This window comes from Rutidosis leptorrhynchoides, chromosome 4 (assembly GCF_046630445.1).
Source record: "Rutidosis leptorrhynchoides isolate AG116_Rl617_1_P2 chromosome 4, CSIRO_AGI_Rlap_v1, whole genome shotgun sequence".
In the NCBI taxonomy this organism is placed as follows: domain Eukaryota; kingdom Viridiplantae; phylum Streptophyta; class Magnoliopsida; order Asterales; family Asteraceae; genus Rutidosis; species Rutidosis leptorrhynchoides.
The window spans coordinates 431,838,851-431,855,297 of record NC_092336.1 but is presented as its reverse complement, the minus strand read 5'-3'; the positions used below and the strand labels follow the sequence as shown (position 1 = coordinate 431,855,297).

General features: G+C 40.4%; 1 protein-coding gene across 1 annotated transcript; it reads right to left on the bottom strand.

The window, feature by feature from the left end:
• Positions 1 to 2,616: 2,616 nt before the first annotated feature.
• LOC139844292 (uncharacterized) lies at positions 2,617 to 6,397 on the bottom strand. The gene is made up of 7 exons (XM_071834510.1): positions 6,039 to 6,397; positions 4,741 to 4,837; positions 4,529 to 4,644; positions 4,322 to 4,366; positions 4,202 to 4,227; positions 3,602 to 3,737; positions 2,617 to 2,897 (listed from the first exon to the last, which is right to left on the bottom strand). Exons 1-7 carry the CDS (start codon positions 6,391 to 6,393, stop codon positions 2,788 to 2,790), a joined length of 885 nt encoding a protein of 294 aa, XP_071690611.1. The 5' UTR covers positions 6,394 to 6,397; the 3' UTR covers positions 2,617 to 2,787.
• Between the last annotated feature and the right edge of the window lie 10,050 nt (positions 6,398 to 16,447).

The window sequence follows — 16,447 nt, the reverse complement described above, 5'->3', positions numbered from 1 at the left end:
GCTCAACTGCACAGGGCCCAAGTTTTGTAGGGGCCCAAAAAAATTTAGGTAACCAGGTCCAGCAAGTATGAACACATGAAGTGGCAGGCTTACTTGAGACTTACAGCAAGCAGCCCACTTTGGGCATCCAAAGGACAACTGATTATGTCTCCCCAATCCCCAAATCTCGATCAAAGAAAGTATTTGGTGGTTTATTTATTAATTTTTTTTTTTTTGCAGACTAGCCACCACCCATAAATCTGCCCATCTTCATCCTTCAACTCTAAACAATTAAACACAATAAGAACTAAAGATCGAGATTCAAGAAGCTTAGAAGAATTAGAGAATTTTCTTTGTTTCCGACTTGTTCCGTTGTGCTACTGGGGGGTTTTTTTTTTTTTTTTCTCAATTGTGCTGCTCTGCTACTTGCTAGACCAAAGCACAACTTTGGTGGGTGATGAAATTGAAAGGAAGGGTTAGTGTGACCGTGGTAGGTGTCATCGAAAAAGAAGAAAAGATAGAAAGATTCTTTAAAATTAGGTGATATCCTTCCTTATCTTTTATATATAAATAACATAATTTACATTAAAAGTTTTATATATGTTTAATTATTATATTATAGTTTTGATTATATCTTTTATTTCAAAAAATATTCACTTGAGCATTCTTTATTTGTTTGAATTACTTATTTGTATGGATAACTTCGTTTAAGAGATTTGAAAATATTGTGTTATATTATTTAGACTTTTAATGGGGGCACATATTCAACCATCTCGCACAGGGCCTCTATTTTCTCAGGACCGACCCTGCACTTAACTATATAGTAACACTTAATTACACTATATATATATATATATATATATATATATATATATATATATATATATATATATATATATATATATATATAACTGATAAGGATATAAATAACTTGTTAAGTGTATACACTATTAACGTGAATGTTATAATTAAAGATAGCGTACAAAGACTACAAACATCACCGCTACTTGTGGCCTAGGGTGATCCTTGTTACCATTATGGGACGCTTGTGGATCTCGAATGCCAAGACTTAGATTCTGGTCAAGAGATCCTGGGCCGCTCGGTAACAATAGATCATTCGAGTGACTTGCATGGTAGCAACGAAGTTTGGGCGAGATTGTACAACATCTTTGTTAAAGATTGTAACCCGAACATTCTTAAATTAGAAGCTTACTATAAGTGGAAGCTTTTCATAAATAGTAAGTTTCCAAATATAGAAACTTTTGAGGAATAGTAACTTTTCTCGAAAACCGTCACTGTTAATATAGTTTACTGTATTAATAAACAAACTTTATGTCTATTAGACATTAACTAATTGAACATTATATCTCTAGGTTGAGATCTCCGATTACATACTCCGTTCTTACGATTTGCGTGTAATTACTTACTTGCTGCTAAGGTGAACTTCATAGCCCTATTTTTTTTAACTGTTTCTATTACTTGTTTTGAACTTTTGGGGTGAGACATATGCTTGCTTTCAAACTGTTTTACGCTTAGACACAAGTACTCGAAAACTTTATCTTGATTAGTTCAAACTGTGCTAACATGCTTTTATTCATGCTAAATCCCTGCCATGATATCGTTAGTTGCTGGAATTTTGGCAAACTTAGTTATTGTGAGTAGCACTATTGAGAGTGACGTCTCTATCCGGATGACCGCTGGTCAATGGATGCATAATAATGATTCAATGACACGAACGTGATGTGTTTAGGGTAACTTATGGTTAGTTTCGATATCATATACCTCAGCACTACTAATGAACTGATTAATCTTTATAACTAAATCTTGTGGTCTAAAAACTTGTTATAATTATTAAACCTATGTTGTTCACTCAACCATTTTTGGTTGACACTTTAAGCATGTTTTGTCTCAGGTGAAGATTGATAAAGATTATTTGTTATTTGGACTTTGCTGCTTTTGGAGTCCGCATTTATACATTCATATTATTGCATTAGAACATTAAAGTTTACAATTGTAATGACTTAATACTTTCCGCTGCGTTAATACATTGGTTAAAATTAAAACGTCTCATTTAGAGTCGTTCTCGTTTATACATACTTGTGTTGTGATATTGTGAAGTCATATTTCTCCAACTCTATTTGGGGGTATGACACCTTGAAATGTGAATATCCTTGTAGCTACATCCAAATTTTAAAATACTGGCTTCGGGTGGTAAAATATACTAGTCTACAAATTTTTGAAAATCCAAAATTTTGGGTATCCGAAATTCCAAATATCCAAAAATAACACACCATTCCATCCAAAGAGGGAACAGGGAACGTACAAACTGACCAAAATAGGCAAAGATACAACGAAATCTTTATGCATAAAGGACTGGGTGTGTAAAAACATGAGAAAACAGAGTAACATAGAATTTACTCAGTTCGCCTCTTTTCAATGAAAACCAAAATGAGCCAATCAATATTGACAAAAGCTCTGCATAAATAATTAGGTTTCATGGGGTAGCAAAAAGTGTCTTTTGCATAGACAAAAAGTTAAATCGTTCATGTGCATATAACGTTATATACGGAAAACAAATGCACCAACCAACCCTATATAGAAGATTAGCAACTGCTGAATGAAATGATATGCCATTCAGAGTGTAAAATAATCTCAAATGACATAAACGTAATTCGCCTACCATCTATGGTGTTTAGCAAGTTCATTACATATCTAAATTTCAAAAGATTCAACTGTTAGATGTACAGAAATTAAAACACCAAGATGGATAATAAACCTCACGCGAAGACAACACTACACTGTAATTTGCTAAGTTTCTTGTGTAATTTGGTCTCCTTTTGAGTCAGACTTGGATGCCAACCCACGGATTTTCACATCATAATAAACTTCTTCAACTTTTCTAAGATCATATTTCATTCCTGTAAAACAAAAAGTAAAAAACAGTGAGCGACTTTACCACAAAACGATAAGGTGTTCGTTGAACCGGAGAAAATGGACAGTGCAAATCAAAACACAAAAGAGATCATAACGAATTGTAAAGGTGTAGAGGTGCAAAAACAGTCAATGGTCCAGTCATGTAAGTCGGCGTTCCAATAACATTCAATACAGAACCAGTCATCAAAAGGTTGAATATGATTTTGTAATTTTTAGTACAAAAAGGAAAGCTATTAGGTTAATTTTTGGCTACTGTTAACACCATTTCTCTCAATATTATCGAACTTTCTAAGAATCTTCTATGTGACTATAAAAAGAATTTAATTATTACAAGTTACATGTGAGTTATTAGAACACTTGTATTTTTTTTTTTTTTTAAGAAAAGCTTACTATTTAATAACCAAAGACCATAAAGACGTAGCTAACGTCTATAACTTGATAAAAAAAAATGAACAAGATCCTAAACATAATGGGGATAACGCACATTCTCTTCCCGCACATGACAGTCTTTTAAAAAAAAAATAAAAAAATAAAGAACCGATAAAAACATTTACCAGGGTAGCATTTTTATTTCTGCCATATATTTACATGATCAAACCTCTAATAAAAGTTGGATACATGTTGGGATGAATATCCTGACATATGTGAGAAACTATTCATAGAGGATTCAAGAACATGTCAAACATACCATCAAACTTCCGGCGCAAAAGATCATTTCTGAGGTTCAATAGACGAAATGATGCATGAAGGTCCGTTAAAAACTTCAAGACCTTTCTAGGGCAATCATAGTCTCCAGCTGTTACTTGATTCACCACATACCTTGGCTGCAAAACGTAATTCATTAAAGTTAACCCATGAATATGAAATATTTATTTGTGCATTGAACTAACCCAAAATAGAAAGTGCTGCATTTTTTTAGCCAAAAATATTTGATTACAAACCAAAAAATCTGAAATTTTTACTTCCTGGCATTTACACAGATTTGTGCTTATACGTAAAGAAATCAAAAAGTAACATAAGTTCATGAACTATCTTTCATAAGGCCTACATTCATGAGCACCAATTCTGCTATTGGGACCCATAATATTCATAAAGCTTGTCCACATGAAAGCAAAATGTCAACTTGCAATAAGCAATTACGTTTTGCCCGCTGCTTATGTAATTAATTAACTACTGTTACCACAGTTTTCCACTTCTAGCATCTGAAGTAGACAATATCATCACATTCAAAACAAATGCAAAACTAAAAAAAAAAAAAAAAAAAAAAAAACTTTAGAGGGATTCTTACCAACTCATTTGACATAAAACAAATTCCTACAAAAAACAGTAAAACAGTTAAAATTGTGACGAGTGGTTAATGTGGGAACATTATGATAGAGAAAGAAAGGCTTTCACGTGTTCCACTCACCAATAAGATAATCTTCAACGTCAAGACCAAATTCTGAAGCATTTACTGCGTAAACGATCAACAAATAGTATTAACCAAGTTCTACCACAAGTAACTAAAGCAACTAATGTATAAAGGGTAAGTAAAGTAATCCTAGCGTATTTCATACATACATATCAGTATATTATGCTATACACATTACTATGTAAAACAAAGACTAGAACTTACACTCAAGTTGTCCCTCCACTTCAGTATGTATTAGAAGGTTTCCTGTCTCAAGCCAATGCATAAAAGCAAGCAGAGAGACGACTTGCTGTGTCTCATTCCTCCAGTCGCCATGGTACCTGTTAGTGAACAGCGTACATATAATCAGCAACGAAAGGAAACAGTAAGTAGCAAATAAAACTAACAAGTAACATAAGCATAACTACTGCACTCACCTGTAGTACTGACCCGGGCTTTCACGAACAATTTCAGCAAGTTTGTTAAAAAGCTGCTTCAGTACACCAATTTGGGCCTTTGCCTTTTCTAGAACCTCTGTAAGTAAACATAACAAAGTGAAAAAGAAAAGTACAGAACATGTATACATTAGTCCTAACACATCAGTAGGTGAATCATATCCTTAAAAATTCAAACTTTTAATGGGAAAGCATTTAAGCCTTCACTAAGATTCGGTATAAGTTGCATAACAAAAATTGTGCACTGCGGAAAGTAAGGTTTAATCAATTTAATTGACAAGGATAAACAAATTATTATTGTTCATGAAATTTGTCTTTTCACTCTTATGACATAGTTAGCGAATAAAAAAGACATGAAAACATTCACCTGGATCCTGTATGGATATCAACTACTGTTAAGTGTTACAAAAAAATGTTTTTAAAGGGCTGCATCTATCAATAACCCTTCAGATATACATTGCAATATTGCATAAACTTACATTACACTTAGTGTAAGAGACTTAACAGACTACACAAAGTAGCAAACAACTAGATTTATATTCTAACTGCTATAACATAATTCGCAATTTAACTAAACTACTGCATACTTCTCAATTTTCACCTTAAATATTCAATCGTGTATTACAAACATTACTTTAAGGTATAATCACTCATTCACCATGAAATTGCCTTGAAACTTCCCTTTAATCAAATAGCTTTTACACATACTACAGAGTCTAAGCCATGTAATAGCAATGTATTTTTTAAAAACAACTGATATGAACAGGGGCGGTTTTATGTAGGGGAAGGGGCGCCCGCCCCCAGTGGATTTGCAATTTTCAGTATAAAAATATCGGATTTTTCGACTTTGTCCCCAGTGGATTTTTTTTGCCCCAAAACCTACATATTTTGCCCCAAAACCTTCAAATGTTGTTCAAAAACATTCAAGATTTGTCCAAAAACCATCAAATTTTGCCCAAAAACCTCCATATTTTGCCCAAAAAAATTGCTAGATTTTTATAAAAAATTTCGCCCCGGTGAAAAAAAAAATACTGCTTCCGCCACTGGATATGAACACTACAAGTACTTTTTTTACTACCCACATACTCAATTAAGCTTCATAACTATTCCAACATAGTGCTTATAGTAATAATTAAAACAAAATGTGAAAGTTTAATGGGTAGCTATTATCACATCTACCAATAATTTCGATTCAATACTTATATCATCAGCCAACCACAGATTACAACTACTAACATTTTTTGCAAACATATTAATAATAAAAAAAATAAGAATAATACCAGGAATTGGGCGAGATTGGTGAACAAGAAGAAGACTAGAGTGCATGATCCGAGTAACCGATTCAATTTCAGATGCAACAGCTTTAATTCGGTCACGTAAGTTTCCAGACTCTTCTAAACGGTGACGGAACTCATCAAATTGTTTTTCTACAACGGCGGAAGTAGGAGATGAGTCGCCGCCGGCCATTGAACCTGAAAAAATGTTGCGGTGAGTTGTGCGGCGGTTGACGGTGGTGATTAGGGGAAATGAAGAGGTGGGTGTACGGTGGGAGAGTTGGGTTATGGGGTTAGGGTTTAAGGAAGAGTGGGATAGTGCAACGGTAAGTAGTGATGCGGTACGGAAGACGGATTTCATTATTATTTGGTGTTTAGGGTTTATGTTTGATTATTTTGTGTTTTTTCACTTTTCATTGTGCATTAGATGGTTGTAGGTTGTGCTTTAAGTTATTTTCTGAATTTCTTTGTTTTTTTTTTTTTTTTTTTTTACGAGGAACCCCGCTATGGGCCAGAGCACATTGGCCCCCCCACCGCAGGTAAACCCCGGGTAAACGGCAAGTCAGCCCTCCACCGCTACCAGGTAAGGCATTCTCCAGTTTGGTCATTAAATGCGGGCACCCCTTAGGATTGAACCCGAGACCTCCCCTTCACTGAAAGTGCTGGTGGCCACCCAGGCTAGGCCTGGATGGTTTTCTGAATTTCTTTGTTGTTTATAAATAAATGGTTTTTTATAACTAAAGTTGTCGTTAAAAAATTGATCTAAGCATAGAATATTCGAGTCGAGTTCGGTCCATGCTTGACATCACTAAGAGGGGATTTAAGGGTCAACTGCGTTTAACTCTCCGGTCCGGAGTACCGTGAATAACCCCTTGCGAGATGAGGATCTCAACAGGGGTGGTTAAACGTAGACCCACCATCGGCGGATAGTCCGGTCATCGATGGCTCGCGTCGGGAATAGGGTTTGTGTTCAAGGAACGCTACCTCTATAGGTTTCTAGTGTAGTGCTGTGAGTCCGGTAGCGCGGGTATAAGTCCGGTAGCGCGGGTAAGGGAGGTGCTATGTAAATAGCGGGACTGGTCCGTACGTAGATACTAAAAATAGTATGTGTGTAACTTCCCAAAATAGACCAACCCCCTGCCTTGTGATTCGAGTCCGTTATTTATAGCTACAGTATTGTCCATTCATTGGAGCCACGTGTTCCATGTTGCTTTCTTGTCTGCACTACCCGGTTATTTCGTGGAGGGGACCAGGGAACAGTACTATCACCTTTTTCGCTGGCTGTCGGCTCTTGCACAGAGAACGTGACAAGTACAGGACATGTCACCCTTATACAGCGCACCATCGTCAAAATGGCCCCCTCTAGCGCACATTTACTTGCGCCAGAAGTGCCATAGCGCGGAGGATATGCACATGGTGCAAGTGTGATGCGCGACACGAGTCAATCGGGTATGCGTATCATTAAGTCCCCCCAGTTCGATACTATGCGCAAGTATTGCGCATGGTGTCGAACTCAACTGCTATTAATTCCATGACAGGTGTGACGTGACAGCCGTCACGTCACCTGTCACGTTGCATTAAATTCTCTCCTTGAGTTGTCTTCTGACACGTATACGGTCAAGATTCATTATGACCGTCTCTTCCCCTTCTATAAATAGAACTTTCTTCATTCATTTTTCACTTTTCTCTCTTCTCTCTCCGACATGGTCTATCGCGCTGACTTTTCCAACATTGGCTCCATTCCTTCATCCATCTCCGCCGAATACGTAACGCATATCTCAAAGCGATATCCTCCCATGAGATCCCTTTCGCCCGCCGTTCCTGGACGTTTAGACCGGGCCAACCGTGCACCTAGCGGAAAAGTAGCCGTTTATAGTGTAGTGTTCGAGCGTGGAAATATGCGCATTCCACCTACGAATTTCATCTTGCGCGTGCTTTCACATTTTAATATTGGCGTGGGTCAGCTGGATCCTGACAGCGCTTGCCGCCTTGTTGTTTTTCAGATGTGGTGCAGGGCGCACGACTTTATTCCTACGGTGAATTTGTTCAAGAACATATTTTCTTGTGAACTTCTTGATACAAGGTTCTCTTTCCGTGACAATATTCGCTTTACCGGGGAGCCATCAGAGGAGAATCCGCGCGACTGGAAAGAGCGTTACTTCTTCGTGGATGATACCTTCATTCCGTTAGATTTCTCAAATGTGAGTGCTTGGCAATACGGTTTTGATGGTAGCTTAAATATGGCGCCACCTTTAAGTTCAAGCGAAAGGTCAATGTTGGATAAATGCGTAGGCCGCGCGCGTTCCTTACGTACGTATAGCAACAGCGTGCTGTACGCTAGTGAGATATCCAAGCATTGGCCAGATCCCAACTACTATCCTCACTTCGGTCGTCATTTGCAAGGTATGTAGAGCTTTTTACCTTCTTTTATTCTTAACCTTCCTTAACGCTCTCACCCTTTGTTTGACAGCAATTTCTTTCTCCGAGTACCTCGAGTTCTCTTCTTCTACTTCAGTAGTGGTGGACCGCATGCCTTTGGGGAAAGGCTTTTCTACTAAGCGCCCCGTCGCCGCAGCTTCTGTTTCTGGCCCTTCACGCAAGAAGAAAAAGAAGAAGATCACGGCGCAGTATGCTGACTTGCCCAAACGATGTCCTCGCGGGAAATTCGTTCCGCCACATCGTGGCGCGCCTGCTCCGAAGAAGCGCAAAAGATCTGCCGCTTCTTCCCCTTCAAAACGCGCTCGTACTGGTATACTGCGCACCTCATATGTTACTTATTTTGTTTGTACTTCGGCATTACTTAATTGTTATTATTCCGATACAGATGATGGGCACGGTAGTAATGCGAGAGGGAGCGCGGATAGACCTCATCCATCTCCCATTCAGATCGACAGTGACTCTTCTGTTGAAAGGCAGCGCCCGAACTCGGCGGGTTCTTGTAAGGGTAAGAACGTCCGGAGCCCTAGGCCGAGCAAGGAGTCTTCCGATGATGAATTCTTCGTGATGAGGGATACCATAATGCGCCTTAGCGGCAAGCTTGATAAGGCGCAGCATGTGAACAAAAATATTCAGGCGCAGCTAGATTGCGCTAACCTTCAGAATAGCGATCACGAGGGAACTATCCGTGTGCTATGCGCATAGTGCGCCGAGTTGGAGCAGCGAGCGAGGTCTGCTGCTCAGGAGTTTGAGGTGTTAAAGGCAGGCCTTCCTCGTATAGTGGATCATGCTTTAAACAGCGCTGCCGTAAATGATCGCTATGAGAGCGCTTTAAAAGCTATACAGGATGTCGAGCGTCTTCACTTTTGGGATATCGTAAAAAAACATATTCAGGTGCCCACCATTCTTCCCAAAGCTATTCGAGACTGCCTCATTCCCGGAGCGTGAAAAGTCGCTAGGGAGGCCTGCAGAGCGCTACATCACATCCCTATTCCCCGACTTGAGGAGTTGTTATGCAACCCGCGAGTATCGGCGCGAGAGTTGATAGATTCTGAGTTGTAATTTTGTTTTGTATTGCCATAATGCGTCATGACGCGTGTAACATTTTGTATTAAGTGTATTTTTCGCAATAAGTGGAAAATGTGTTATCGCGATATAAGCGCGTGATATACTTACTTTTCATATTCTCGTTTCATTACTGGTAATTATCGCTGTTTTATACTCTTGGCGTGCCGTCGCTAACCTTCATGTGTGCTGATGTGCACTCAACACACACTTTGGATCGCGCGCTCGTAATCGCGTCGAAGAGTCTTCCAAACGTTAGTTTGGGACTGTGGTCAAGCGCGGCCAACACTTTTTTGTTTATAGTCATGAATTGCATATCCCTAGGTCTGCTCGGGTGGAACTAGATCAACCCAATGACCGTCGCTCTCCGGTAATAGGTCTAGTCTGTCGCCAAACAGACTTCTGCCGCGCGGGAGCTAGGAAAAGTCATCCCTTAAGTAGGCAGGAACGCGCTAGTATTTTACTGTGCGCATGCAATTCAAATCATAAAGCTATTCAGCTCTGAGAGGCACATGAAATCGTAACCAAAAATGACTTAATGCTTTAATATAATCGGAAAACGAGTTTACAATAGTGCAGTACACGGTCGACCTACAAAGGCGCGTTGTTTAGTAATTACATGCAAGTCTAGACAAAGTAGGTGATTGATCAAGTCTCCTATTTTCTATATTACATGTAGCATTTTTTAAGCGTGGTAGCATGCCAGGTCCGCTTGATTGGATTTCCCTTAAGCTCTGCCAGTTTGTAAGTTCCGGTGTTAATGATCCCAACGACCTTGTAAGGTCCTTCCCAGTTTGGCCCTAACTTTCCAGTGTTTTGGGCCCTGCTTGCTTGGTTGTCGCGCCACACAAGGTCTCCTACCTTGTACGTTCTTGCCCTTACGCGCTTGTCGTAATATTTTGCAATGCGCTGCTTGTTGGCGACTTATCGGATGGCCACCATTTCTCTGCGCTCCTCCGCGTAGTTCAGGTTAGTGCACAATCTTTCGTCGTTCTCGCCTTCGCTGTATGACAAAATTCTTTCTGTTGGAACGGTTATCTCCGTTGGGATTACTGCCTCTGAACCGTACACCAGACTGAATGGTGTCTCTCATGTGTTGTTCTTGTGCGTCGTTCGGTGTGCCCATAGGACTTTGGGTAACTCATCTACCCATCCGCTGCGCTTCATCCCCAACCTTGCTTTGATGGCGTGCACAATGTCTCTGTTGGTGACCTCACATTGACCATTGGCCTGAGGGTGCGCGACGGAGGTGAAGCGTTGTTTGATATTCAGATCTCGACACCAGCTGCAGAAGGGATTACCTTCAAATTGCGTACCATTATCGCTAACAATCTCATTAGGTACACCGAACCTGCACACAATGCTTTCCCAGAAGAAATCTCTAACTTGCTTACTGGAAATAGTGCGCAATGGCTTTGCTTCCACCCACTTGGTGAAGAAGTCGATAGCTACCACCAGGTATTCAGCGTTTCCCGCTCCCTTTGGGAAATGTCCTACTATGTCGATAGCCCACTTGCAAAATGGCCACAGTGATACGATAGGTATCATGGGATGCTGAGGCGCTCTGCTGGCGGACGCGTGTAACTGACACTCCTGGCAAACTCTAATCCTTTCAGCTGTGTCAGCGTACATTCTAGGCCAATAATATCCTAGTCGCTTAATTCTCTCGGTGACTGTTCTCCACCCAGAATGCAACCCGCAGGATCCTTTGTGAACCTCATCGATAATCATAGCAGCCTCTTTAGGTCCTACGCAGCGCAGGGACGCGCCTAAATAAGACTTTCGATATAAAATTTCTCCTCGCAACTCGTAGTTTGGTGCCTTCACCCTGATCTTCATTGCTTCCTTCTCTCCTTCGGGTAAAGATCCGGTTCACAGGAATTCTATGATATCTGTCATCCAAGTCGCTTCTTCTTCTTCAATAGATGCGATCGTGGTTTCTGGATCTGTGCACTTCGTGAAGACTTGTTCTACTAATATTTTCTTTTCTAGGTGATTGAAGGTAAGGGCCGCCAGTTTACTGAGCACATCCGCCTGCTTGTTCTAGCTCCTGGAAATTTGGCTGATCCTGAAGTCGACGAACGCGTTAGCTAAAGAATGAACCAGAGCCAGGTATGATTGCATGGATTTGTCGTTGGCGTCAAAGGTGCCGTTTATCTGATTGGCGACTAGCTGTGAATCCACGTAAGCTTGCAGCTTCTTTATTCCTAGCTCTCGAGCTATGCGCATTCCTGCTAACAGTGCCTCATACTCTGCCTCGTTGTTTGTCACCTTAAAGTTAAATCGTAACGCGTATGTATGCTCTTCCTGATGTGGACCTGTAAGGATTAATCCTGCGCCAGCGCCCTCAGAGCTTGTCGCGACGTCGGTATAGAGCTCCCACAGTTCTAGCGGGGGCGCGGGAAGCTGTTCAGGGTCGTCTATTACTGGCATATCAGCGGCCGTTTCGGCCAAATAATCGGTCGTCACCTGTCCCTTAATAGCGCTTCTAGCGCAGTATGAGATTTCATGTTCGCCCAACTCTATTGCCTATTTGGTTAGCCTACCCGATATCTCGGGCTTATAGAGTAGCTGTCGAATAGGTTGATCAGTGAGCACCGTTATCGGATGTGCTTGGAAGTATCTGCGCAGACGTCGGGTGGTAACGACGAGCGCGTACACAAGTTTTTCTATGGGGCGATAATTCAGCTCGCTTCCTGATAGCGCTTTGCTGACGAAGTAGATTGGCATTTGGGCGTTCCCTCGTTCAGCAACTAAAACGGAGCTAGCAACCTCCCTAGATACTGCGAGGTAAAGTATCAGGGTTTCGCCTGCAATCGGCGCTGTTAACGTCGGGAGGTCTTTGAGGAGTGCCTTCATCTCCTGGAACGCCTTTTCTGCCTCGTCGGTCCACTTAAAATCTGACTTCTTAGCGCAGTCCTTCAGGGTGCGAAAGAACGGGAGTGATCTTTCGGCGGCCTTGGACAAGAATCGCGTCAATGCGGCTAACTTCCCATTGAGGCTTTGAACTTACTTTTTTGTTTTAGGGGAGGGCATTTTTTCAATTTCTTCTATCTTCTTTGGGTTAGCCTTGATTCCACGCGGAGTCACAATGTGTCCCAAAAAATTCCCTTCCTCTTCTCCAAAGCTGCACTTGGCCGGCTTGAGTTTCATGTTGATGCTTCGGAGCGTGTTAAACGTTTCGAGTATATCGTCCAACAATTGTTCCTCAGTATTGCTCTTAATGACGAGGTCGTCAACATATGCCTCAAGGTTGCACCCTATCTGCTTAGCGAATGCTGTATCGATAGTGCGGTGATAAGTAGCGCCCGCATTCTTTAGTCCAAAGGGCATCTTAGTGTAACAGTATATCCCTTGGTCCGTGTGAAACACGATTTTCTCGTCATCCTCTTCAGCCATTTGTATTTGGTGATATCCTTTGTAGGCATCCAGGAAGCACTTGAACCTAAAACCAGCAAGCGACTCTACTTTCGAGTCTATTTCTGGCAAAGGATAGTTGTCTTTGGGGCAAGTTTTGTTAATGTCTTTAAAATCAATACAGAGCCGCCACGTTCCATCCGACTTGGCCACCAGCACAGGGTTGGCCACCCATGTCTGGTAATTCACTTTGCGCAGTATGTTGGCCTTGACCAGCTTATCCACTTCTCTCTGGGGCCATTGGTCGCTTCTTTTGCTTAATTGGGGTCAAATTGATGCTGGCGCGGAGGTGATGCTGCGCTATATCTCGTGGTACTCCAGTCATGTCAGCATCTTGCCAACAAAACACGTAAGAGTTAGCGATGAGGATGTTCCTCAGCTTTTCCTTAGTCTCGTGTGTAAGGCTCCCCCTATTTTTACCTTCTATTACGGATACTCGGGATTGACTATAACCCACCACTCATTTGCGCCGTTTTCTTCTGGAGTAGCGCTACCCTTATCAGTAATAGACGCGCATAAGGCGTCCAACGGCGTTGACTCGAGGGTGGCAACTCCTTGATCCGTCAGGAATCGAACCATCCCGTGAATGGTGGACGGTATAGCGCCAAATTTCTGAATGGAAGTCCTCCCTAGTATGGCGTTATATCTAGAGTATGAGCGCACAACGCAGAATACTATGCTTTCGGTGCGCTTCTTTGATTTATCTCTGCTATCTCTCAGCTCCAGCTTCAAATCCAAGATTTCGATAGGCCACGCTGATTCTCCAGAAAATCCGGATAAGGCCGTAGTCGGAGGTTTAATGGTTCGCCTCACTGTTGGAGGTAGCTGTCGGAAGCAATGCTCGTACATGATGTCGACGCTACTGCCGTTATCCATATGAAGGCACTTAACACCATGTCCTGACTCTGGCAGATACCCATGCACTACAATTAGAGCGCAGGAAGTGTTGAACGTCTGAATGGCGGGGAATGATATCTCTGTCATCCTCGGGCTTCCGTCAGCGCTAGCTTTGCGCTTTATTCCTAGTTGTGGTCGGTAGTTGGCCATTGAATGCATTTATTTCCCGCGACGGGTGCCTGTATAGAGAAAATAAATGAGTAGTGGACATATAGAGAAAAGATCAAATCAAAACCTTTTAACTTGTGTGTCTCACGGATGGCGCCAAAATGATCAAGCATAGAATATTTGGGTCGGGTTCGGTCCATGCTTGACATCACTAAGAGGGGATTTAAGGGTCAACTGAGTTTAACTCTCCGGTCCAGAGTACCGTGAATAACCCCTTGCGAGATGAGGATCTCAACAGGGGTGGTTAAACATAGACCCACCATCGGTGGATAGTCCGGTCATCGATGGCTCGTGTCGGGAAAAGGGTTTGTGTTCAAGGAACGCTACCTGTATATCAAGGGTGTCTAGTGTAGTGCTGTGAGTCCGGTAGCGCGGGTATAAGTCCGGTAGCGCGGGTAAGGGAGGCGCTATGTAAATAGCACGACTAGTCCGTACGTAGATACTAAAAATAGTATGTGTGTAACTTCCCAAAATAGACCAACCCCTTGCCTTGTGATTCGAGTTCGTTATTTATAGCTACAGTGATGTCCATTCATTGGAGCCACGTGTTCCATGTTGCTTTCTTGTCTGCACTACCCGGTTATTTCGTGGAGGGGACCAGGGAACAGTACTATCACCTTTTTCGCTGGCCGTCGGCTCTTGCACAGAGATCGTGGCAAGTACAGGACACATCACCCTTATGTAGCGCACCATCGTCAAAATGGCGCCCTCTAGCTCACATTTACTTGCGCCAAAAGTGCTATAGCGCGGAGGATATGCACATGGTGCAAGTGTGATGCACGGCACGAGTCAATCGGGTATGCATATCATTAAAAATCATAATTTTATCTTAACTATAATTTAAATAACAAAAATAGAAAAATGTTAAAAAAAAATCCTTAATATTCTGTTCTTTTTTGAGTTACGACAAGCGTCGATTTATCGGCTTCTTGACTGTCGTTTAGAGCCTAAATTGAATTCCAGATATGATTTAAAATTCATCAAAATTTGATTCTACCATTTTAATGGCGTCTCAATTTTATTTTACTTCTTTTAAAAAAAGAAATTTTCCACTTATTGGCCGGAGGTCCACTCGGAAGCAATCTTGTAACATCCCGTTTTTCCCGTACATATTTAAAGGTACAAACTTAATTTTTAGTACGCTTATAACTTGTGCATTTATATGATTAAAAGACCTAAGTGTTAGTAATTGTGTAATTATATATATATATATATATATATATATATATATATATATATATATATATATATATATATATATATATATATATATATATATATATACGAATATGTATGTATATATATATGTGTGTTTAGAATATATGCATGTATAGGTATATGCATGAGTCTTTGTTGATGTTAAGGCTTGTGAGACTAAAAGATGCAGTTTAGACGTGCATAGGAAGTGTGAACAAAACGTACAAGTTGGATAAATCGTTAAGTTGTGTAAAGTTGCCGAATGGCTCAGTTGAAGGCCATTACCGCACCGCGGAAGCCTTTGTCGCGCCGCGCCGTTGAACGCAAAGCAAAGTCAGGAGGCATGATAAGAAGGGTCGAGTTTCCCTTTATATTGTAGTGACCCGAACTTTTCCATGTTTATATATATTAAATGAAATTGTTATTTACATGATTAAGTGTTTCCAACATGTTAAGCAATCAAACTTGTTAAGACTTGATTAATTGAAATAGGTTTCATATAGACAATTGACCACCCAAGTTGACCGGTGATTCACGAACGTTAAAACTTGTAAAAACTATATGATGACATATATATGGATATATATATAGTTAACATGATATTATGATAATTAAACATATCATTAAGTATATTAACAATGAACTACATATGTAAAAGGAAGACTACTAACTTAATGATTTTTGAAACGAGACATATATGTAACGATTATCGTTGTAACGACATTTAATGTATATATATATCATATTAAGAGATATTCATACATCATATTATCATGATAATATAATAATTTAAAATATCATTTGATATTATAAACATTGGGTTAACAACATTTAACAAGATCGTTAACCTAAAGGTTTCAAAACAACACTTACATGTAACGACTAACGATGACTTAACTACTCAGTTAAAATGTATATACATGTAGTGTTTTAATATGTATTCATACACTTTTGAAAGACTTCAAGACACCTATCAAAATACTTCTACTTAACAAAAATGCTTACAATTACATCCTCGTTCAGTTTCATCAACAATTCTACTCGTATGCACCCGTATTCGTACTCGTACAATACACAGCTTTTAGATGTATGTACTATTGATATATATATACTCCAATAATTAGCTCTTAGTATCCCATGTGAGTCACCTAACACATTTGGGAACCATCATTTGGCAACTAGCATGAAATATCTCATAAAATTACAAAAATATGAGTAATCATTCATGACTTATT

What these genes read in the sequence shown, in the direction of transcription:
- LOC139844292 (XM_071834510.1), bottom strand. Translation starts at nt 6,393, where the DNA reads ATGAAATCCGTCTTCCGTACCGCATCACTACTTACCGTTGCACTATCC. An exon ending in AGCCCGGGTCAGTACTACAG is followed by an intron (nt 4,645 to 4,740) that starts GTGAGTGCAGTA and finishes GTTCACTAACAG; the next exon opens with GTACCATGGCGACTGGAGGA. An exon ending in GTTTTATGTCAAATGAGTTG is followed by an intron (nt 3,738 to 4,201) that starts GTAAGAATCCCT and finishes TACGTTTTGCAG; the next exon opens with CCAAGGTATGTGGTGAATCA.